Source organism: Sciurus carolinensis, chromosome 10, assembly GCF_902686445.1.
Source record: "Sciurus carolinensis chromosome 10, mSciCar1.2, whole genome shotgun sequence".
Lineage (NCBI taxonomy): Eukaryota > Metazoa > Chordata > Mammalia > Rodentia > Sciuridae > Sciurus > Sciurus carolinensis.
The window spans coordinates 20824600-20850895 of record NC_062222.1 but is presented as its reverse complement, the minus strand read 5'-3'; the positions used below and the strand labels follow the sequence as shown (position 1 = coordinate 20850895).

General features: G+C 38.2%; 1 protein-coding gene across 7 annotated transcripts in view; it reads right to left on the bottom strand.

The window, feature by feature from the left end:
- Nucleotides 1-26259, bottom strand: part of Hhip (hedgehog interacting protein) — a 110407-nt gene extending 84148 nt beyond the window's left edge. For 5 of the 7 annotated variants that reach the window (XM_047566434.1, XM_047566437.1, XM_047566435.1 and 2 more), the window contains exons 1-4: nucleotides 25444-26259; nucleotides 19611-19803; nucleotides 13739-13895; nucleotides 12737-12938 (exon numbers count right to left, since the gene is read on the bottom strand). In XM_047566434.1, the coding sequence (XP_047422390.1) occupies nucleotides 12737-12938; nucleotides 13739-13895; nucleotides 19611-19803; nucleotides 25444-25722 (831 nt within the window). In that variant the 5' untranslated portion in view covers nucleotides 25723-26259. The remainder of the gene's footprint in view (nucleotides 1-12736; nucleotides 12939-13738; nucleotides 13896-19610; nucleotides 19804-25443) is intronic. The other 2 variants (XM_047566439.1, XM_047566440.1) reach the window with 1 other exon arrangement.
- Nucleotides 26260-26296: the final 37 nt, after the last annotated feature.

Below are 26296 nucleotides of genomic sequence, written 5' to 3'. Positions count from 1 at the left end.
AGAACACCTGCAGAGCAGAGCAGGGTGTTCCACCCTATATCCTGGCTGCACTCCTTGCCCTTTGGCATGACTGTTATTGATCTTGTTTAGAGAGCTTAATTCAGATCATATCACTCTTCTGTTCAAATGCCTCTGATGAGTCTTCATTTCACTCAGAGTAAAAGCCAAAGACTTGGCAGAATCTGTGAGGGTCTGCAGGGTTTGATGCACAGACTTCCCGCCCCGGTCACACTTGGCTGCTCAACTCTGCAATCTCATCTCCTGCTTCTCTTCTCTTCCTCCACTCAGCTGCAGACTGTTCCCATCCCCTGCACACCAAGCACTGCTCCCCACAGGTCACTGTACAGCTTCACTTGCAGATCCAGGCTGAGAAATCACGACACTGTCAACCCTGCACATACAAGGCATTGCCGTGCTGTGTGAACTGCAGGCTGAAGTCTCAGTACACGCTGTTACTGCAGCTTTGAAAAGTTTTCCTGAAGAAATGATGACCACACAGAAATGTGAGTGCCCCTCTGTGTCAATGTCACAAGGTGCCCAGGAGGCTCTGAATTGAGCAATGCTGGCTGGGTTTCCAGATCATTACCTACGTAGGAAAACTTTCACAACTGGCTGTTTTACATACATTTAGAGCCAGAAAGTGTCTAAATTATCACTGAGCCTAGTCCTCGGGTTATGTAGATTGTAGCAAATCATAGGACTACTTTGTGGCAGCGTAGGAGAGCCACTGGGTGAGTCTACCACACACTGATGAGTTCTCACATCCCCAGCAGAGGTGGGATATTACAGGAATGTGGCCCCCTTGGGCTCAGACACTGATGACTGATGCTGGCACCAGAAGTTTTACTTAATAATTACTAATACTCACTAATAATTAATTCTTACCAAGGAGAGAAGCTCCTCAGCTGTGATATTTGTTTCAATCCAAACATTTTATATGTATTGTTTGACAATGACTCAAAGTCAAAAATCTTAAAACACCACCACCAACAAAACTCCCTGGACAAAGAGACAGCATCTGTCAGAATTATGCCAATTGCTGGGCAAATAAAACCTTTCCTTGGAAGGAGCCACATCCCAGCAAGTCACTGAAGCCTAAGATCAGCTTGAGGGTGACCTGTGTAGAAGCCTGGGGTGTAAATACACTACTAATGTCATGGGGTCATCTGATCTTCCAAATCCCTTGAGATGTAAACAGAAGCTTTCATGGTGACACAGGGAAAAACCACAGACGGGAAGAGAATGTGCTACATGGCTTTTTCAACCTCAGGTCAGGGGTGCAAGTCACGTCTAGGGTAGTCGTTGATAACTTATGACAGATGTTTGGTGACCTGGCTGTGGGGGGAAGCTGGCTCAAGTTTGGTCTCACTTTTCCTGAACAGGTGTGCTCACATTCATCCAGGAAGATGTGGGCGCCGTGGGAGCTGCAGGGCCCCATCTTCCATAGGAAGTCTAAGAATTTAATGGGAATTAAGTGTGGCCACCTTTTTATCCTGTTAAGAGTAGCACTTGCCCATTTTTTCTCTCAACCTCAAGCATCTTTCATTCACACTGTGTACTCAGTCTCCCCCCCACCCCCAAGAAATTCTTCTGAGCAGTTCCAAACAGCTCTGGAGCAGATGTGCTTCCCAATCCAGAAATAGCCTGAGGACAGATGTCATCTTACTTAAGTTTGTGATCCATTTGGATCAAAGGTGCTTTAGGCTAAGAGGCTGGTTTAGAAACAGCTTATTAGAATTATAAAGAAACAGTGAATAATTTAGCTCTTCTTAAAGAGAAAGTCAGATTATTCAATAATTGAATATTTGAAAGGAACATGCTTTTTTTTCCAAGAATTTTGTGGCCATATGTAAAACTCTAAGATCCTTTTTCAAAATGTTTTATTTTTGCGTTAGTTTCAGCTTCCTGGATTCAGTTCTCTGATCACATTAATCACCTCAACTGCTAGCAATGATGGAATTAGTTGAGATGAAATTTATTGTTGTTCTTGCCTTACTACATATAGTAATAATAGTATAATTAGCTCTTCTTTATCTTGAATAAATTATTTTAATACATTTTTTGATTTAAAGTTTAGGCCTGAACAATATTTAAAATGAGTGAATGAATGAACTTGTAATTATATTATATATGGCACTGTAAAATGGAAATTTGCTAGATAAAAGGATTTAAACTTTTCTCCCTTTTGATGAATTCCTGAGTGCCACCGTGCCCATAAACATTGTTACTTGGTATCACAAAGTCATGCAAGCCTAGAAAATTATATGATTTAGAAAAAACTTTTCTTGAGCTTTTCACAGGATAACACAATGCAAAATGATTAATAAATAGCATCTTATTTTTCAAAACTGAAAAATGCAAAGATGATTTTCATTTTTAGCCAATTATCCAATGTTTAAAAACACTTTAGATATGTCTCTAATTCTGACCACTATAAAATTATGATAATTTAATCGGACATAACTTTCCTATGTTCATATATGAATACATAACCAGTGTAATACCACATCATGTACAACCACAAAAATGGGAGGTTATACTCCATGTATGTATGATATGTCAAAATACATTCTACTGTTATGTGTAACTACCAAGAACCAATAAAACATTTTTAAAGATATATCATATGAGGAAAAAAATATTATGATAATTTGACATTACCAGTTTTAAAATAACTAAATGTCAATTGATGAATACTTTGACATTACCAACAAATACATTAAAATGTATTAAAGTGATTGATAACCTATTTTCATACATTTATTATATATACATATTTCATATCTCATAAAAACATTTTGTTTGTGGAACTGGGGATTGAATCCAGGGCCTCACATATGCTCTACCACTGAGCCATATCCTCAATCTCTATAAATAATTTATGTATATATTTGTTATATAAATATAAGGATGAAGGAACATTAAAAGTCATAGGCTACAAAAGTAAACTCCCAAAGTTGGTCATAAAAAGGTAGACACAAACCAAAGGCCAAATACACTTAGAGATTTCGGAGGCTTTCTATGAAATATTGACTCTGTGATAAGAAAAGGGTCTTTTGCAGCCTGAGGACTAAGAGAGGTAGCTGAAGTATTCCACTTAAACATTCTAACACCTGATCTTCAGCCCATTTCACTGATAAGTTTACTGACATTTGCTCTTGCCGGTTTAACTTTAGAACTTTTAAAGTTCTTTCTTTCCTGATTTCATGGTATGTTTCACTGATCTCCTTTAAAAAATTAATTTGTTAAGTAATGTGCTCTCTGTAACATGACATTACATATTAATTTTATAATAACTTGACCCAACTGCTCCCCCTTCCAACATCTGACATTCTAAATCTGTGCTTTGAGCAATAGTTGCTCGTGGGCAAAAAATATGTGCCTTTTTAGTTTCCAGTCCCAGTATATTTCCTTTGCAAATCCTATAATTTATTAACTCTATGGCAGATTGACACAAACTGCGTTCCAAAATAAACACACAAGAAAGACCTACATTACTATAATATCCAGGTTGAGAAAAACTACCATGAAAGCAAGCAAATTCTCATGAAAGATTGCTGTGGTACTCGTGGGTCAGACACACTGTGCTGAATCATCATGAGGCATGTCTCTGAGAAACTCCAGAACAGGGGCTGTGGCATCATGAGGTGGGCAGCAATAACGCATAGCTAATGTCAAAAGGTGACTTAAAAATGAAGGTGTTGTTTTTCTCCGGGGACACATTTAAATAAAAAATACACATCTAGTTTTATCTTTTGAAGGTAAAGAAGACTCCCCCATGTGGATCGATATAACTTGGTTTCTATGGGACTGCCATATAATTTTGGCACAAATGCTAACACAATGAGAAAACTTCCAGAAGTTATTATTCAAGCCTATCTTAAGAGGGGTCTGTTTTAAATACAAGGAAGCAGGGCTGGGCATCTTTCCTTTCCTCTGCCTCCTTGCTGTATGATAGATGCCAACAGCGGCCAAGGCTTAGAAGCACTTCACATTTATGGGACATTGTGCATACACACACATACATTGCTTTCTAATCTTCACTCAAATGATGAAGAACCTGAGCCTGAAGAGCATGAGCATGCTCATAGCAACCATCCACCAGGCCATTTCTAGAACGTGCTCTGCAGTATTTCCTCCTGGGCAGTGCTGTATACCAAGGGCACATGAGCAACTTAGTGCTGTGGTTGAGAAGATAGCATCAGACAAACCACATTTGAAACCAGCACACTCTCTGGTACCTGTAGCTGTGTTATCTTGGACAGTTTACTTACCTTCTGGGCCTCAGTCTGTTTATCTGTGAAGTGGGATATTAACACCTAGGCCACAGGGTTACTGTAAGCACTACAGAGGTCATCTATGTAATGACTTAGCAAAGTAAGTGCTTGAAAACTGGTGGTTCTCATTAATAAGAAAGAAAACGAGAGGTTCCCCATTAACAAGGGAGCTTGCTTGTAGACTGCAGTGTTGGACTACACACACACACACACACACACACATACACATACGCACGCACACACACATTGTAATATGGGGAAAGAAAGAAAAGCTACCGGGTGTCTTTAAAAGGGAATGCTGTGTTACCCTGGGCCATTCAGAGACAGTTACTGTTTTCTTTTCAAGAGGTAATGTTGTCACTGGACAGCTAGGACAACTGACATCACCAGCAGCTCTTCTCTGGTCTCTCTAGTCAGGGGAAGTCTGTAGGAGATCGTGACATAGCATCAGGAGACATGCCTTCCAAGACAGCAGAGACTTTGTTCTAGGGTCCCAGTTTCCTGGTTTTTCATTTGCTTCATATGATCACCATAAGATTTCTTAGATTTATAGCCTCTATTTCCTTTGCCCTTCAACTCTTGAGTAAATACAAAGACATTAGCATAAGAGCTTTCCTCACCTCCGCTGTGACTTATGAGATCTCACACTTGAGAATGTGGGCCTGTCTCGGGGCAGAGGGAGAGCATTGCGGGACCACGCCAGTTTAAAACAGGATGCACAGTGGAAAATAATCTCTAGATGAAACTCACTGAAACTGGCACAAACCACGCACACACACACACACACACACACACACACACACGTAAGTATTTAAAAAGTTTTATCAATATAAAATTCCCAAAGAAATGAAAGAATAGCAAGTAAAAACCGCAATGAAACAGAAAATTACACTAATATTATTACATGTTACAGGTTGAGTATTCCTTATCTGAACTGCTCTGGCCAGAAGTGTTTGGGGTGTTGAGTTCTTTTTTGGATTTTGGAATATTTGCATATACATGATTAGATATCGTGGGGATTGGACTCAAGACTAAACATGGAATTCACTTGTTTATATACACCTTATACACATAGCTTGAAACTAATTTTATGCAATGTTTTTAACAATTCTGTGCATGAAACCAAGTTTCACTGTGGAATTTTCCACTTGTGGCATCATATCAGTGATCAAAGAATTTTGATTTTTAAAGTATTTTGGATTTCAGATTTTTGGATTATGGACTTTATTTTATAAATAATAACTTTTTTCTGAAGGTATTTATAGTAGATTTAATATTAGATTAAATTTATATTTCAATTGAAAACACTTTTCAAAGTACAGAGCATTTCAATGCAAAGTATCAGTGATGCACAATAAAATACAGATAGCTGGGTTCGAAGTCATGCCATGGCTACCTTTACATTAAAAATCCTGACTAGGATTCCAATTGTTCAGAAAAAAATAGCAAGTGCTGACAAATGGACTACATCATATTAAAAAGCTTCTGCACAGCAAAGGAAACAAGAGCATGAAGAGAGAACCTACAGAATGGGAGAATATCTTTGCCAGACACTCTTCCAATAGAGAATTAATATCCAGAATAAGAACTCAAAAACTTAACACCAACAAACCAAACAACCCAATCAACAAATGGGTAGATGAGCTGAATAGACATTTTGCAAAGGAAATATGAATGGTCAATAATATATATAAAATATATAAAAGTGTTCAACAGAGGAATGAAAATTTAAACTACACTGAGATTTCATCTTACCCCACAGTCAGAATGTCCATCATCAAGAATACAAGGAAGAATAACTGCTGGAGAAGATGCAGGGCAAAAGGAACCCTCATACATTACTGATGGGAATGTAAATGAGTACATCCACTATGGAAATCAGTATGGGGTGCCTCAAAAAACTAAAAATAGAACTGTCATAATCCAGCAATACCATTCCTGGGTATATCCTTGAGGGAATTAAAGTCAACATCTTATAGAGACACCTGCATACCCATGTTGATCCCAGTACAATTTACAACAGTAAAGTTGTGGAATCAGTCTAAATACCTGTCCACAGATGAATAAATAAACTATGGTGTATATATATGCAAGGAAGTATTATTCAGTCATAAAGAAGAACAAAATCATGCCATTTGCAGGAAAATGGATGGAACTGGCAATCATAAGCTTAACAAAATAAACCAGACTCAGAAAGACAAGTCTTGTATATTTTCCTACATATGTAGACTCTAGGGATGGGGGTGGGTGACAATGTGAGAGCAACAAGGAGATATTAGAGAAGGGGAAGGGGATCAAGGGAATGATGGGGGGTAAAGGATGGGTGGATCCATCTATGTTATACGCATGTACAAATATGTCACCGTGAAACTCTGTATAATCAAAATGCACTAATTAAAAAAATCACTGCAGTCAAAAACTTTTCTTGCAGGTTCACATTTTGTTTACATTTTAATTGCAGGGTTTGGAATCAGAATTCTAAACTATAAAAAGAAAAGGTACTTTAAATTTCTGTTTGGGGGAAGATAATTTCTACCACTTTTCAAATGGATTTATTTAATGTTCATTTCCACCACTTTCTTTCCAATCAGTTTTAATAACTTCTAAGCAGTAATTTGATATGTCAAAATGTTTTAAATGACATGCAATGTACAAAAACTTTCTAGAATGGTGATTCTTGCATTGTAACGTTTTACAAATATAATTTGCTGCTTTCCTTCAACTAAACATATGCTTTCTTTCAAACTAAAGCATGTTTAAATGCAGAGTTCTAACAATTTTTCAGAGGAAGCATTTCATACATGGTCCAATCACTGGAATATGTATACATATATGCATGCTACATTTCCAATACTACTTTTGAAAAGTAAATTGCTTCTCACTTCTGCTTTGCTTCATTTCACTGAAGCGAAAATACAAGCAATATTTCATGGGCTGCCATAAGATTGCAAATCAGAGACAGAGAAAAATGTGAAAGGTTAGGACTCTGACAAAGTTCAAAAAAATAGAATATTCACCTCAATGGCCTGGTGAACACTCGGATCTCACTCAACTTTCAGTGCTCATAATTGTGCCTGTGATTTACGACCATGTGAAAACAGAGGCTGCCCAGGCAGGGCTGGTCCTGGCGGACCCTGCATCCTCCTCCGCATGCTCCTGGAATGGCCAGGCACCAGGACCGCTGTCTCTCAAGAGCCTCACCTCAATGGGCTCAGTCACCCGGACAATCAGCAGCTTTCAGCCTTATGTCCTCTCCTCCCCTGGCAAAAGGACTGCTTCCAGCAGCATCTTTTGAAGTGAGGATCCGACTAGATAGAGAGGGACAGAGGTCCAGTGACACTTGCTCCAATGACAGACAAGTCTTTCAGCTTTGTCTGCTGAGCTGCAAGCTGGGGCTGCTGAGGGTGTGGCCCTCTCTGTCCTCTGACTACCCAAGTGAACTAAGTGGCAGAGAGGTACACCTGCTAGTTCCCTGCAGGGGCCACCCTGTAGGTGACTGATACGGGCTTGTCCTTTCAGCACAGTTGCAAAGCTAAGGCTGACTTACAAATCCTTGCTAGTCAGAGGCTCTTGGGTGAGATTATACTAGAGTACCTTCTTGGGTCTTGGTGATTCTCAATAGGGATTTACAGATAGGACAGCAAACTATGTGTTTTAGGTTAGGAACAATAACAATTTTGCAAACTAGATGAACACCAGGTCCCAAATTAGAAAAAATAAATAAAGCAAAAACCAGAAAAAAAAAAATACTGAATAAAGCAATTTCCCAATTGGAATTAACTGTTGAGATTTGTAAATTTCATTTTCAAAACTTTTTATCAGGCACCTTCATGCTGGGACAAGTAATATGCATAGGCCATGTAAATAACAAAAGGCACCGGGCAAGTGACAAATGGTGACCAGCCATTTGTTCCCAATGGTCATGTCAGGAATAGGACCTGGGTATAGATGAGGCAGAGGAAATGTGTTTCATTGCTTTGTAGCTCACCTAAAGTTTTAGCTTAATCTAAGTCAGTCATTTTCAAATTAGCTACATAATGAGAGTACCTGGGAAAGGTTTATGCCTGGGTCCCAACCCCAGATATTCTGATTTAATTTGGGCATTGGAATCTGTGGAAACTCCCGGGTTATTATAATAAGCAGCCACTGGTATACCATTCCCTAGGACTTTAGAGAAAGGAAGCTGGTTCTGGTGTTTGCAGAAGCTCAGATTCAAACTTCAGATGCAAACTAAATTTAAAGATTTTAAATCACCAAGTATCATAGATTTTCCTCCTAGAGATAGAATAGCTTTTGTAAATTTTCCGCTTTGGGATTAAACCACCTCCACCACCACCACTACACACACACACACACACACACACACACACACACACATACACACACACTCAAATGAAGCCTATAGTATTCACTGACTAGTTTGATATGTGGGCCATTCTTACATGTCAGTATTAGCAATTAGTTTGCACAGAGCACTGCCATCAAAAATCTATCGAATCACTACATGTTTCTAAAACACATTTCTGACTTACTATTTAATCTCAATTTTACAATTTACTTCCTGTCAGCAAAAAGGAGTCAGATGCAGTGGAATGAATCTGAAATAATTTTCATATGTACACATATAAATACACCACAGTGAATGCCACCATCATGAACCTCCACCAGAATGGGGTCCTCATTAGAATACAATATACTCCATGCTTGCAAAATTACATCAAATTGAACACTACTGTCATGTGTAACTCAAAAGAATCAATAAAAAAAGGAGTCAAGATATTTTAGCTTGACCTTTCCAGGTTTGCAGCTAACTTTTGCCATGTGAGCCACAGGCAGGTGAGGCCCCAGGAAACTACAGTCTTCTCTAATTTAGATGGCACAATCTTGCTATTGAATAGAGCATCTTATTTTTTAACCCACGAAGGAAGAGTTGTCCAGGCTCCTTAGTAATCAGCTCTTTGCAGATGACCTCTCTCTTAAGCAATTTTAAGAATTGGGACTGGAGAAGTTTAAGATGAATCAAGTTCAACTCCTTGCTACAAAAATGGTCTCCCCATACCATGTGACAGAAATTACAGTCATTTTGTGCGTGTGTGTGTGTGAGTGTGTGTGTGTGTTACTTGAGATTCAACCCCGGGGCACTCTACCACTGAGCTACATCCCCAACCACATCCCCATTTAAAACAATATTTTTGAGACAGGGTCTCCATAGGTTGCCCATGCTGGTCTCGAACTTGTGATCCTCCTGCCTCAGCCACCCGAGTTGCTGGGATTACAGGTCTGTGCCACTGTACCCGGCACTGTCCTTTGTTAATCAACAGTTATCTGACAAGGCATTCCACACAGGGACATAGCTAATACTAGTGTTCAGAAACTCTTACAATTAGGAATTCCTCTTCAGCTCTGATTTAATTTACTCCTACAGATCATTAATTAATGTCACTCTGGGGGGATCCCCACTGCGGTTTGTATATTTTCATTCCAAACATGCAGAGGTTAGGCTTAGTATGTATCATTGATTCTGTGATCTAAGTATTGCAATCAATAGTTTGGTCTATTAAACAGTTTAATGCACTCTCTTGGGATTTTAAAACTAAAAGAATAGGGAAGAGGTGACAAGTAAGATAATGTACAAAAATTCTTTGCATTATCCATGCAAAAAAAATTGTTGAAAAAATACAAAATACTTCCATGAACACGTTAACTATTCATATATCAAAGAAGCCTGAAACATCACTGTGAAGGAGCTAAGAAACTGTTTTCACTTCACAAGCCTCCAAGAGGCATAAAGGCAATACCAATAGTGGCATCAACCCCAATCAACTCATAAGTGTGCTGGCAGCTACCCCTTGACATGGCACATGTAACTCAGAGAGCAAGATAAAGGCCACATCAGCATAACCCACTTTATCAGCATGTGGCTTGTTACTATATACACTCAAATGTTCCCACCGCAGATTCTTACTTACTGACCTTACTTAACATATTGCACTTTAAAGTATGTCATATCAGTTCCTTTGAATATAGAATTTGAAGTTTATGTTAAGCTCCAGAAGGCCTGGAGCTCTTCTGGCAAAGGGGATGCTGAAGTCTCTAAGATTTCTTGTCAAGGTTTGGCCAAGTTCTGCAGAATTCCCAGAGGCCCCCAGTGCAAACACACTGCAGAGTCATGGCACTGTTTTGTCCTGAATTCTACAATTTTATTGCATGATGAAATGTCTCCATGTCAGAACAGACTATCTCCAGAGAATCTTTCATTCAGTATCCTAATGAATGGATATAAATGGAAACAGAGGCATTCCAAAGTAACCCTAATTTAAAAGGCAGTTCAGGTAGTTAAACTGAAGTGGAACTAAGAATATTAGTTTAATGACTCCTTATAACAACATTTTCCAGGATTCTGAGCCCCTTTTACATTTATATTTTATCACAGATATCTTTTTAAGATGAACATTTTTATTCAAATAGCATTTGAAACTATGTACTAGTCTCTCAAATACTGGAAAATATATTTTAAAGCAAATTGGCAATGTGTATTATGGTTTATATCTTTCAACTCAGTAATCATCTTTCTATAAATACATAGTAAGGGAGTCATTCATCAATCAGTTAAATAATATTTATGAGTGATAATGGTATTTACAATGGTGAAAAAGTACTGGAGTCATTCTAAATGTTTCTAATAAGGAAGCACAGCAACTAAAAGGTTTAAAAATACGTTTTTGAGAAAAGTTTTCAATCTGGGAAAAGTCTCAAGATATATTGTTAATGAAAAAAGTGATTAAAAGGATACATACATATGCACATGTATACGCACAGGCATATATGTTCATACATGGGATTTCATTTTAATTTTATTTGAAAGTTGCTTAGGAAAAAAAAGGCAAAACAAAATCAAAAACTAGGAAAACAAGCAAGAAAACAAACAAACAAACAAAATCCCTAAAACCACATTCCTTATCTGTTTTCACATTTACTAACAATGGACCTCAATTATATTTGTAGAAAGAAAATAAAATTCCTTTAATTTAGAACTAGAAGAAAGTCTATCAAAATGTTAATAGTCATTTTCTATGGAAACGTTGGAAGATGTTTTAAAAAATATTTCCCCCATTTTTCTTTTACAGAGAGCACGTTCATCTCCATAGGAAGACAGGATGAACTGCTAGTGAGAAAGGACCTTTCTGCATCTGTATCTTTGCCCATTAGAACTATCGGTACTGAGCTACCAGGACACATTTCAGAAGCGATTTACAAACCCTGACATACAAAACACTAATGCTTCATTTTGATTATCTGCTGTGAATTGCAATGAAAAGTTTTATTGGGTGAAAGATGAAACCACTGAATTGAGAAGATTTTCCAAATGATCTGTGTGTTTGGTACCCAAGCTCTTTTCCATAAAAGGCTTACTTCTCTATGCGGCATGCTTGGTGGTACCTTCACACCGTGAGCTTGAGGTCAGGTGGTCCCAACTATGTGGTATTATTACCTGTGTTCTAGTTGACTCTTTTTTTTTTTTTTTTTTTTAACGTGGTAGGTGCTGAATAGATTTTGGGACTATATCATATATATCATATTTTTTCTGACTTGTTTCTTCTGGTTTTGGGGGTGGTATATTTGAATAGAGAACAACAAAGCAAGAAGGACCTCATTTCTATATGAGTAGGGGAAAAAAAATCTTCCTTTGGTGTTTTTGTTTGTTTTCTCAGTTAAGAAATGAAGAGTATAACCAGGGATCCCGAAAACCTACTGTTACATTGTTTCATTCTAAAATCATCATGAGCTGTTAAACAGGATAATTTTAGAATAATTTAGAATGCCATAATTTGCTTTACAGCTTCCTACTAATATTGTACTGTGTTACTCATGTGAAACAAACCTGACCAAGTTTTATTCATACACCTAGATTATTTAACGTTGGAATTCAAAGTAGAGAGGCAGAAAAAAAGCATAGTTGTACTTATATATCATATAGATGACTAATTATAGATAAACATATTTGACTTACCTGTGAAAACACTGAACAAGGAAGTTATAGTATAAAAAGCGTTTTTATGACACAGCCTTGAAAACAGATATGGTAAAAATAAAATGATTTGTAATTGTCAAAATAACCAAAAGATCTTGTTTCAACTAGCAAAGGCTGATATATAATCCTAGTGTTATGTCCATTAGACAATATTGAAACAAACACTTTATAAAGCTAAAAGTAATTTTAAAAGTGAAAATCACAAAGAATGTCAAGATACCAATCTGATCGCATTCCTCAACCATCAGCAAATAACACAAAACTGTAATGCCATTGTCCCATTCAGCTGTCATAATTTTTGTTGTCTCCTTGTTTTCTCCTTCAAATTTCTTTCTTTTATGACAAAGAATTACCTTCCATGAGGAAGATAACACTAAAATAAAATCAACATAGCCAGAGCAAAGATAAATAAATTGAAAAAGCCAACCTTTATTCCACTTTGAACAAGTTTGTGAATGTCCAAATAAGGCTCCTTGAATATTTCTCCTTCCGGGGTGAGAATCTTCACGTAACCTTCTTTTTCCAGAATGAAGAGACGGTGGGAGCCATCCCCACTGTGCAGGGCGCCCACAGGCTGCCGCAACCCGCTCACAACCTCCTGAACGCAGAAGCAATTATGTTTGTGCTTTCTAAAACAAATTAAAGAGAACCAGTAAGCTTCTCTTGAGATGAGCTAAGAAGTGCCCCCAGCATCCTTAACAAACTATTTCCCTTAGAAATCAATGCTTTGGAGAATCATGAAGTGCTGCTAACCCAAGACCCACAACATGATTCGTTTAAATCTTTTCCACCGAAAACAATAAAACAGATTCTGTCAGAAAGTCAGAATCCAAACACGTATGCATTTTAAATTTTCATAAGCTCATTGTCTCATCTTTCAGTGACAATATTTGAAATCAGGTTTTACTCTGAATGATGAAACCTTACAAGAAGGCCCTCAGAGAGAAAGTCCTAAGATCTATATGTTAAAGTTTGATTTGCTCATAATTGTGCTGAATATGTCCACAGCACTATAAGCTAACAATCATAAAATTCAAGTCTAAAACTATACCCATAAAATTCACATGAGTCACAGAGAAGCCAAGCTCATAACACAGGATTAATAGTCTAAGTATTAAAAGCATTTAAGCTATGATTTTAGAGAAGCAAACTACCCAAAAGGAAGAAAAAAAAAAAAAAGCATCTGAAGATCTGGAGGACATAGCTGCTGAACATAAGGAGTACAGACAGTTGAGTCACTGTCAAAACTATAAGATTTAGGGCTGGGGGTGTAGCTCAGTGGTAAAGCACTTGCCAAGCATGCACAAGGCCCTGGGTTCCATCCCCACCACAAAGACAAAACCCAAAACAAACAATCAAAAAAAAAAAATCTCAATATTTGTCACTTTTTATTTTTTAAAGATTATAAATAACATTTGTCTGTATGGACCTGCTGATCTCTTCAACTTTGTCATATTCTTCCATCTGGTCCAGATAGTTAGATGCTGGTCCCCTGACTTGTTTTCTCGGAAAATCTGGAAAGCACAATCCACCATCTTTTCTTGCATAGTAAAAGCAAAACTCCTCCGCCGTTGTTTGAAGAAAACCTTAAAAAAATGCAAAAAGACACATGAGAAACATTTAGTGTCATAGCAAAACCACCTCATCAGAAAGAGGTGACATTGGAAAAGATACTTTTTTGACACTATATCAATATTCTAAGGGAAAAAAAACTAGATTAAAAAAACAGGAAAGGGAACAAAATCAGGGGTGGGGAGTTTGGGATTCCCATTTCTTCTTTAATCAAAATTTACAAATTTCATGACATACATGTAATCCAAACCCACTATTAATCTTTCATTGCATTGATTCTTTTCATATTTCCTCACTAATCATATATTATAATCAGGAGCTCTTTCAAATAGTAGGTGTCTGTTTCTTGCACTTCACTTACAGATGATAATGATGATTTTGCAATATAAAATTATATTTAAATTATCCCTCCTATCTTCTCAAGCGGGAAAACTGACACACCACTGAGCCAAAACAAAAATACAAAACAGCCTTACTTAATATGATGCAAAAGATGTTTTTTCTTTTCTTATATATTAAGAATTTAATATATAGGAATAAATATAGATATCTTAACAAAAGAAAAAGACTTTATGACCAAAAAGAAAACTTTACAATTTTATTTCATAAGGTGTTGACTTTTTGTGCATATTAATAACACTCACTTTCATATTCTGTTAAGTTCTTTCAAATTATGATGTTGTTACCAGAGTCAGCCTAGACCAGACTCTGTAACCAGTGGTCCTAAATTGCTTCTTCGGGTCTCATACTTTATTATATTAATAATTTTAAATTCTATCTAACAAAGCAGATTTTGTGCTCCCTATTAGTTTTGTGATAAAAACATCAAGTAACATAGCTGAAATGTGGAAGTTCTATAACAAATTCAGGTTTAGCAATTGTTCAGTTTCTAAGAACAAGATTTTGGGGTCAGTTGAGTGAGGCTCACCAATGGAGCAGGAAAGACACTGTAAGCCTATTTTCTGTGAGCTTGATTAGGATGTCAGGGTCCCAGTTGTTTAAAGTCTGATGCACATTTTGACCTAACTTTTGGATGAAATGTGCCCTTCAATACTGAGAGAGATTCTCTCAGATTGATTTCCTCCTAGGCTACTGGGAAGGGTCTTGCCTTTGGGCACTAGGCAACTAGAACAGATGTCCTTGAGAATGTGTGTGCCTGTGGCAGAGGGCACAGAAAATGAAGTTCTGGCCCAGTTAGAAGGATGCTCCATGGGTAGGGAAGGGGGTAAGCACCTGGAAGGTGATCTTTCTTTGAAAAAGATCAAGAATTAAAAACTGGGGATCTAAAATAAGGCTCTGGAGGCTGAGGCAGGAGGACCACAAATTCAAAGACAGCCTCATCCCTAAGAAACTTAGTGAGACCCCGTCTCAAAAACAAAACAACACAATAACAACAAAAACAGGCTGTGGAAGTGACTCAGTGGTAAGTGCTCCTGGGTTCCATCTTCAATCCCTGGTACAAACCAAAAACAAACAACAAAACTCAGGAAAGGAATGAAGGCAGCCATAACATTTATTCATCTTCAGCTATTCACTATTTGGGAAAATTTTTTATTTTCTGCTCTCTTTCTTTAATGGCTAAGCATGCAGATGAAAGCAGACTAAAAGTGGCAAACAAGTCTCTTTTGAGTAAAAATGAGAAGGAAAACTGAATAGCTAAATTCAACTCTTTGCACTGTTTTTGGCTGGACCTGACTTTGGGGAGAGAGACACACACACACCTTTGAAGTATTTATTATCAGGCAGCAAGATCTCCATGTCAATATGCATGCAGGAAGCCTGTCAGGCTATGAATCTGTTCATAATTGAATTTGCCAGTGAAAAAATTTGTTTTAATGTGATGTTTACCTATAGGGTCATGACAAATTTTTAAATTTCAATTCAGAGGAAAATGCAAGTTTGTTTCAAAAAATGAAATCTGTATATTCTAGCATTACAAGCTGCAAAAAAGGTGCCATCTCTAGGGGAAGTTCATGGACAATTCTGGTGGCTCATTCCATTTTAGAAGGACTTCTTAGCTGGCAACAAATGTGAGGAAGTGAGAAATCCTTTTCAAATGGAATATCTTAAGATTAATTAGTGCACGTTTATGAACATTGTGGCCCCAGAAATACTATGCTATCTTTGCAAATTGAAAAAAAAAAGTGTAGCTACACATTTCTCCTAGTTTTAGACAAAATCTAGGCAAACTGAATAAGTGTGAAGGAGGGAGCCAGCTCAGAAGACTTTATATAAGATATGGCCAGTGTTTTTACAATCACGATCTATTGGTATCTAATATTTTTAAATTAATACTTTCCTTTAAGTTACCTGATTTTGCTGTGGGCAATGAAGAAATAGACACAAACGTTGTGAAGAGTCAAAAAGGACCTGGTTTCAGGGCATTGGTTAGCACATATTGCAAGGGACATTACAATTTTATTTCATAAGGTGTTGACTTTTTGTGCATATTAATATTCTTCCTCTGGTTTGGAAGAATACATTTTACTGAAGGTGCGTGCTTAGCACATCCTGGGTTATCTTTACGTGATTAGGTCTGCTAAGGATGGATGTTTAGTGAGTATTTGAGCAGCTGCACTTTTCAAATTCTTAATGATTATTGAGTATCCTGGACTGTGAGTCCGGTCCTGCCAAGTTACAGAGCACCCTGGAAAATACTGACATGTGCAACAAATACTCCCTGTGGGCAGTCTGGGCTCTTTTCTACACTCAGAGAAGCTCTTTTCCTTTTTGTATGTGTACTCATTGCAAAAAGAAAAAAGGAGAAAAGAGCTCCCTATCCCCTGGCACTCACTCAGCAACGTTTTCTGGCAGAAGCAGTGAGTCTGGAGGTAACTATCCATTCCCTCCAGTTTGCCCTTAGGATAATAAGACTCATGTGGAAGCATCTGATAAAGTTGGGAGTGGCTGCGGGTTGGGAGAAACTCAATGGACTCAAACCCTTGACCTTGACCTGATTAGCAACAGGATTAAACTACTGAACTGACTGTGCGCAGACCTTTGACACCACAGTGAGCTACTGCTGAGGAGACCAAGAGTGACAAGAATCACCACTCTACCAGGTGCAGCAAGAAATAAGGCCCACTGGGTTCCTTGGTACATTGCTCAGAGTGCACGATGCCATCTTTCAGGAACAGCAAAGTACCCGTCTGCTCATGCAGGCAGGAAAAAAGACCTGAAGGGTTGGGCAAAGAGCTCCTGTGGTTTTTGAATGTAATTTTGGCATTTCTAGAAATTTTATGAATTTACCTCCCTTGAGAAAATTCACAACTGGAGAACATTATGATTAATATAACTCTAGTGTATGACCATTTCTATTGCTTTGTCATGTCTTTTCCCATTTTGGGGAAGACAAGAAGACCATGACTATTTCTGAATTGAAATTTCTAGAAATGAGCTATCTTTCAGGTTATATGAATATTCTAAAATAGCCACACTTTTTTTTTTTAATTTGTTCTTTTTTTGCATGACAGTAGAGTGTATTTTGAAGCATTCTTGAAGCAGGAAGGTGAAGGGAAGGGTCAGATAATTGACATGTGTTTCCTAGTGTACTGGGCAATATGAGGAAAATGAAGATGCTTCTGAAGTTACTTCCTATCTTTTGATACCTTTCAGCATTTTCTTTCATTTAGCAAGATCCATTTCTTAGGGTACCTTCCTCTTCAAGTTTTTGATTTGTAAGAAGATAAAGTCATTGGTGAGGACAGAGATATATTGACCTGTATCTTATAAATAAGAATCCCAAAGTAACTGTTTTCCACAATTATGGACTTCAGTGAAATACAAACCATATTATTCAATGGACTTAGGAAGGTGAAACGAATACAAACTTACTCTCACAATCATTTCTGAAAAATGAGTGTTCTGGAAGTCTACAAACACTTCCGTGCTGGCAGCAGAGGCTGAGGGGAAGATTTCCATCTTATTCATCACACTTTAGGAAGTGGTAACCGACTTGCCAAGGGTCAGTCTGGCTAACAAATTGATCAACATAAGTAACCCAAAGGGTGTGTCATTACAACTCTCTTTGGGGACAAATATTTTAAAAGATGATCAGCATGTGACGTGGGAAGGAGAAGCCCCTTCTGCCTGCTTCTGAAGTCTTCCAGAGTCTCTGGAAAGCACCCTTACGGCTCCATCCACCTCGAAAGTGGAGCTTTCATCTGGTTATCTTTCAAGGCTGCCTGGGTGGCCACCAAAAGCACTTGACATCTTGATGCACTTCAGCAGTTTTACATATATACAAACTTTGTAGAAAAATAAATTTGTCATTCGTCACCACATATGTTGATCTGGGGAGTGAGGTGCTTGCAGTTCTCAAATGCTAAAATAACTTTAAATATATAAAGACCCCCACAGACAAGTCCACAAATCTACCATGTTGTATTTATCTGGAACTAGATAAAGGTAAAAGAAAATGCTAAGTGTTCATAACACTTTCAGCTTATGGTCTTGAAGGCAAACCTTTAAGATTTGGCAGTTTGCAGCCAACCTTTATGGTTTCTAATCTGTTATCAGCCCTCTGCAGGCCATCCAGGCACATGTGACCTGTTCCATTTTGCTTTGGAGACTGTGATAAGGAGGAAGAAACAGCTGGTTTAAGGAAAGTCTTAGAAACATGACTGTAGTTTATAAAGACGATAATAATATTTTCTCACTGAATGGTTTAGGTACGTGTTATGCTAAAGCCAAAGGGAGCAAGCAACCAGTCAAAATACTTCTTTAGGTTATTAAAAGAGATCTATTAAAAATACAAAAATCTTTATTTTCCAGGGCAGTTAGAATGTAAAAATGTATACAGCAGTTTTAAAAGTTCTCCAAGTGCATCCTACAGTTCTTAAGGCTTATCTTTTCCTTATCAATCATTTAGTTTTATAAACTGCTAACTTCAGTAGTTTTGTTTGTGTGTGATTTGGTCTAACTAAACAGAGTCTGTCTCATTAAATTCTTTTCTTCCTCTTTGTTGATCCTTCCAATTAAAGCAACAACAACCCAAGTTGACAAACTTTGGATGATTAACTAATTCAATACCCAGGAATCTCTATGTTTATTAGAGTCTTGTTATAACTATGTGCTTTCTCATTGTACAAATTTGAATGAGGCTTGTGACTTCTCCTGAGACCCAGTTTCTCTCAGCTGTTCAATGGAGAGGAACCTACTTCATGGGGTTTTGGGGGGAGCAAATTAGCCATTTTATGGAGCGAAAGTGCCTTATGAGATGTTTCTTGTTAGGATTCCCAATCATATTTTATTTAAAGGAATATCTTAAGTCGGTAGACATTCTCTAATCATATATTGGCTTTGTATAAGAGGCTGGCTTTGGTACTCATGCTGGGAGATAAAGAAATTTGTATTGGGACTGGGGTATAGAGCATGTGCTTAGCATGTTTAATGTCCTGGGTTCCATCTCCAGGATCAAAAAAATAATAAGAAAGAAAAGAAATATGTACTGCCAATCCAATACTTATACAGATTACCACCTATATTATGAGTTTAATTAGAAATGTAAAATGTTTCAGCAACACCAGTAGACTTTAGAAATTACAACAGTAGAAATTACAATACCTTTTTCATAGAAATAAAACTTAGAACTTTGGAAAGGTTCATTAAAAAGTAAAATAGGTATTTTGAAAGACAAGACGCAGTTTACAACTTAACAGGCATTTAAGAACAGGCATCTAATAAGGATAATTTGCAAGGGTTCATTTAACTTTTTCTTGTCTTTTTACCTGGAATATGGCCTCGGCAAGTATAAAAGAATTCTTTGCAATAGTCTTTGCAGAGCAGGGGAAGTACTAGATCTCTTTCCAAGACTTCTCTCTCAGGTGAGTGAAACAGGCTCTGAGAATGTGGAGAGCAAAGTGCACATTTGATTTCCTCCAGTAACTTCCCACATTCTGTGTTGTTGGTAACAGAAAATATCTGAAAGCCATAAATCAGAAACAAACGATGTGAAGTTAGGTTTGGTCACGTTTTTTCTTGCAATTATTTAAGTAGATAAGCCTAATTCAGCCAGTGAAGTTTACTGAAAAGAGTTCCTGGGTCACAGTACAGGATGCCTTTATAAGGATATGAGCTCTCCCTGGGTGGGGTGGGGGAAACAGAAGTCAGGGATCATAAAAGGGATCATCAAAGTCTTGACTCTTTTTCAGGTGTGAAAAATTAGAAGACAATTACATTTAGACTGTTTAATGCTTTAGCACTTTATTATGCCTCAAAGTGTATACTGAATGATATTTAACTGAAAAAAATCCCAAATATCTTTAAGCAACTGCACACAAAGTCCAATTTTTCAAGATATGGCTTATTTGTATCTTAAGTAGAAATCTATGTTATCTTGAAATTTCTAATATGATATTATTACACATTTGCTTAAATAACATTTTAAAATATTTCTACTAATTTTCAATCTACGGACTACCTAGGTAAAGTTTTCTAAACTGCCTTTCATGTTCTATAAAAATACCCAAAGCTGAATCAAACAGTTTAAGACCTATTTTTATTATTCATTATATCTTAGCCAGGAAAAACTTTCTAACTAGCTCCTCAGGTATGCTATATGCATGAATAAACACAAGAGTTTAATGAAAGTGCTTTTGTATAACATGAATTTTAATGAAACAGGCATACTTTTATTATTAGTTTTACGATGATACGTCTTTTATTTCAATTAAACCGATTTTGGACTTATTGATTTATCGAGGTTAGTAATTAGTAGGTAGAATAGGTCTCGGTGTTTCATGCTAACTTTAAAAAACTGGTATCAGGAGCACCTTTAATAAATACTGAAGATAATATCAGCAAAACATTTGAGACAAGAAATGCAGAGCTGTCTAAATCAAGCATTTGTTCATATTAATAACAATGTGAATGAATTTTATGTTTCCCCAATTCATTCAATTACATTTCTATTATTTCATTAGAACTATGCACTCAAATGAATGTTCCAAACTCTAGATCATTGTTTAAAGCAAATAGATCATTCATAAGTTGAGCTTCTAATTTGAGTAAATCATATGGCCTCTATATTTTAGGATTATGACATCATATCCAATATCATAAAATATTGGATCTAGAGGAGCAAGGTAACAAAAGAAATCACAGAATACAAGCATGCTAACATTTAGGCATGCAGTATTTAAAAGTCCAATAGAAGTTACTCTATTTCAGGAAAAAAATATGATATGCTGTCACTATGTACAGTATTCAGAAAAGTTATTCTTAATTACAATGATATTTACATTTTTAATTCTATCAATTTACTTAAATGACAATTGCTTAAATGGTTAAAGTTTTCTAAAAGGAAACATACACCAGACACTTAGAATTTGCATTCCAAGAATGTTTTAAATGTCTTTTATTGTCCATACTCTAGCAGACTTCACCAGATCTATTCAATATTAATAGTGCTCAGCTTGGTCCTGCTTGTTTATCATCTAGCAGTGCACTAAGAACAAAACAACTAAAGATGCTGAAGCCACCTTTCTTACTGGCTGAAAAAACTGGATTGTAATTACCCTTGGTTTTATGGAGAATATGCATGCTTCCATTTTTTATAGCCGAAACAAAATGATCCCCAAATACTCTCCCAGAGGCTATCCAGGAAGAGCTTGATTTTAGTGCCTAAAGAATTTTGTCTTTCCAATTTTTGGAATGTGTCCTGGCCACAAGATCCCTCTTCAAAAGTTGCAGAAATAGGATTCAATAAATTATCTGAAATCGAGTATAATATTATTCTTTTTAAAGTTTCATGCTGTTCCGGCCCAGCAGGATGGTGACATTTTGCTCTGTGTGAGGTCTGCAGTGTAAATACCTATTTGAAGATAGATAGAGCCATCATTCTGGCTTGGGTTTCAATGAACATTGCAATAGTCTTACTGAAGTCAATTAAACCGACTGGACCAAAGCCACCACTCTGGTTTAGACAGATGAGTGCTGGTGTGAGTAGGGTGATTTTTTTTTTTTTTTCTTTTTTCTTTTCTTTTTTGCCTATGTATCTGTGTTCATCCAGGTCCTTAACTTTCTGACAATGCCACTCATCTTCAGAAGAATTTTAAGCTAATTTCCTGTTTCAATTTTTTAAAGCCATATACAAAACCATCTAATTTATAGTGGTTTGAACTAAATATACTTTGGAAGAAATCATGTTAAAACATTGATACATTATTGCAGCATGCCCAGTAATGAGTGTGGCTGCAACTGACTAATTTGTAACATCTGGCAGGTTATCCTTTAATCTTTGGCCACATGAAAGTGAAATCCATATAAGAAAGGTAAGATAACTCCTGGAATACAGGGTCCAGTGTGGCCTACAACTAGAGATTATCAACAAACAGTAAAATGGTGACAGAGACCTTCTGTGTTTCTCCTTATTTATCAAGCAACTAAACAAAGAGGGTAAAAAGGCACCCACGTGTGTTCCAGGAAAGGACAAAAGGAGAAAATAATGACAGTATATTAAGATGTCGCCTTAAGATCACTTGGTACACAAAAAGTTATTTCTAAAAATCATATGCCTGCAAGGTTGTTCAGCTGTTCGGTAGAACACTTGCGTCTCTGGACTATAGTGCTGGATTATGTCATTAAAGAGTTCAGTTTCAATTTTAGGCTAATATGTAAATAGATCATTGTACTAAGGCAGCTGTTAAAGGGACCCCAGGATGAGTTATTTGTTTAGTTGGATGTGTTCAACAATAGCCTTTGTCCCTGAAAGAGCCAGAGCAAACAAATGATTGTAAAAGGGCACACTTGAAAACAATTACTTTTCACCCATTCCTTGACAGCTTTGGCTGTGAAACCACCCAAGGTAGAGAGAACTTCTATGCCTCTGTGGCTACAAGTTAAGTTTTAGAAATGGGGGCATCTCAGTTGGTCGGGTTTAATTTGGCTAATGGAAATTAGATCCTTTTAGCATGTTGTATTTAGGAGTTGTGAAAATATTCCTGAGACAATATAACTTCCTAAATTTTGGCACTACTTATTTGTATGGCAGTTTACAACCTCATTACAATACACGACGTTATTACAGTGTACAAGGAATTAAAATATAAAAACACAGCACCGTGGCTAAGGAAATGAACTCAATGCTAGTTCATTAAAGAAAATTTGTTAGTGTAGAAACAGATTTAATTGCAGAGCTGAGCATGTTCAATATTCCTACCTAGTTTCCTCCTATCTATTTGTCAAAGAAATTTCTTCCCTTAGGAAAAAAGTTACCACTGTAGGTTCTTGAAAAGCTGCAGAAATCTTTCCTGGGGAAAATTTTTTTTTCTTTCATAAACAAAAAAGGGCCCTTTCGAATAGCCATCATCTCTCCTGTATACACATTATGAAATAAGACCCTAACATATATTATAATCCAGGAAGGCTTATGGGGGAAAAGGGAAACACTGAAGTTTATTATAGAATAACATGTTTTGAAAACTATTAAAATTTGAGAACTAACATAGGTCAAGAATGCATATGCAGAGCTATATCAAATCTCTGTTTTGAACAATTTGAGTACTGTTGGTTTATAAACCACTTGCAGTGGGACCAGCAAAGACCAGTGAGCCCAATTTAATTCAGAGATATTTTCCAAATGAGTAGGGGTTTGTTGGAGATTGGGAGCATGCAAGGAAGAAAGGAATGTGGATAGCTAACGTGGCAGATTGCTTCCTAAAGAGTGATTTCTTTAAAAAAAATTATATAGCTTCTCTTAAGGGTTGTAATTCCTCCAGTCCCTCCTCCCCTCCCCTTCACCCCACTATATTTAGTTAAGAACAGCTTTCATTCCACTGTGTTCCCGGAAGAAGTCTGTATTGCAGGGGTCTCTACATCATCTGTATACTCATAGCACAGACTGCACACAGGGACACTTAATGGCAAATATTTCTAAACCTTTCTTTGAGTTTCTGGTTCTTTGGGGCTCCTGGTAAAACCTTTAAGATAATCTGAATGTAGCTGTTTTGCAACTTAATTCAATTATAACACTGGAGCTTAATGACATTGTTTTGAATAAAATGCTGGAATATCTGTTGCCTGAATCTCAGACTACTGATGCATATGGTAAGAATAAAGAGTGAGTTGCAGCTGAAAACCTGCAGCAAGACAGTTCTCACTCATCTGGGAATAGAGGGAGTTGGACAAATGCTCCCTCAAAAGGCATGAACATTTGGACAGAGCTGGGGACTGAAAGAGAATGATGTTCTCTAGTTTCACCCATTAGTGAACCAACTAACAAATACAATGGTGTTGTTGTTATTCTTTTGCCATAAGCAACAGGACTCTGTGTGTGGGCAGCAGTTTAGTGGGGAGGAGGATAAGTCGACCCCTTTTTGTCCTATTGATTTTTTCCTATTTGCATGACTTGAGCAAATTAAATGATGCAATATGGCTTTTTGTTACAAAACAAAGTGAGAGATACCACCCAGACACATATGTTGATTCGTAGGAGCTGTTTACATGAGAATAGAGTGAAATCTACCGTGAACTGAGCATAAAAATTAGATTCAGCCTGGGTTTTTTTTTTTTTTTTTTTTTTTTTTTTTTTTTTTTAATGCCTGGGCCAGCAAGACTGAAGCCCAAGTTTCCAAGAGTCTCTCAGACCTTGACAACTGCAGTGTTGTAACAGAGGAATTCTTAATTAAACCTAAAATGGGGAAAGGGAGGTGGGGGCAAAGACACCTGATTGTTTATTTCACGTGCAGTGATTGTTAATGACGTGATCCAGCCGTCTGTCCTCGGAGTACAGTAGATAACACACATTACTGTATCCCATGGCAGAAAAGATGTGGCAAACTCAAAAATAAGCATGCCTTTGCACTAGACCAACACTCTTTTCCTATTTGGTTACATTTATCAACATAAGGGATCGTAAATACCATCGCCCCTAAAACAAGTTCCTAGAGATCTTCCTAGACGACTCACCACCACGGCAACCCTGAATATATAAGGTTACAAAATGACGGAGAATCGTCTCAGTCTTATGTGACAAACAGGACCCAGCAAGATCTCTCGCTAGTTTTTCGGATTCTTAGCCGGAGGTATCAGGAGTTCCTTTCCGCTGGCTTAACTATTGTAATGCAAGACACCCCCCTCTGACGGGGCTGGGGATCATAAACCAACCATGCTTCAACATCCTTTACGATTCAGTCCTCCCTCTAACCGAGCACGTGGAGAAAACTGCACAAATCTTTTTCCCTAGAAAAATAAACCGGAAACCACAGCCACCTTAATTTACAGTTTCACCGCAGCCAATGCCCGATTCGATCCAACACACACTGTTAATCGCGATTCTTTTAAAATATTTACCCAGCCCAGGATGAGGGTACCACAGAGGCGTCTCTTTTCTGAGACAGACAAGTTTGCACATCATCCCCACCGCGGGCTCTGGGGGCGGAAGAGCGATCTGCGCACCCAGAGGATCACACAAGGGAATCACGTTAGCGCTTTTAAAAAGTTATCCGCAGAACTCCGCAAACAAGCCTTGCACTTCTCACAGCTACCAGCGTCGCAAGAGCCACAGGGAACCCCACCCAGCCCTATGCCAAGTTCGCACCCGTGAGGCGGGTGAGTGCCTACCTTGTTCTCCAGGCGCCCCAGTCCGGGGCTGTCACTCCGCAAGCAGCAGGACAGCCGAGGGTAGAAGCCACCGCACAGCATCTCTCCCCCACTCAGCAGCTCCAGCTGGGACATCATCCGCCTGTCTCTCCTTTTCAGGCGCTTTGGGGGGTTCCCATTCAGGCACCTTCTCCTCCTTGCTCCGCTCCCTTCGCTTCTCTCCCCAAACTTAGCATCTCCTTCAAAGAAGCCCAGAGCCACGGCCAGCAGTAGCAGCTTAAAGGACAGCATCTTCAGCATCGTCTGCCGTGAGCGGCAGGGGCTGGGCGCGGGAGGGTGGGGGGGACGGCCACTGCCCAGCAGGGGCACTAGGGCGCAGCTCCAGGAGGAGGCTACGGGGCGGCGGGACACCGGAGAGGCTGAGGGAAGTGGCCGGGGCGAAAATACGTAGAGCGATGCAACTTTGCAAAAAAGAAAAGACGAGGCGATGGGTCCGGTGCCTCAGGGGAGCCCGAGGAGCGAGATAAAGTGGCGCAGATGACACCGTCTGCGGTTGTGCCAGTGTCAGTTGGGTTAGGGGCTTTCCGCTGCAGCTGGGAAGTGGGAGGAGAAGGAGTTGGAAAAGGAGGAGGAAGAAGAGAAGACGGTCACAGACGTTCACTTGTCGGTGTAACGGGAGTTGTTTAGGTGAGACAGTAGCAGGAACAGAAACGTCGGCGGCGGCGGCGGGGCAGGCGGAGGCAGGGCCAGCGCTGGGCTCTAGATGATGCTGAGGTCTCCTCTGCCGGCGGCTGCAGCTTCTCACACAGCCTCTCATGTTTCGCTCCCTCTTTTCTTCTTCTTTTTAACTAGCGCGCGGGGAGGTGCTGCCACC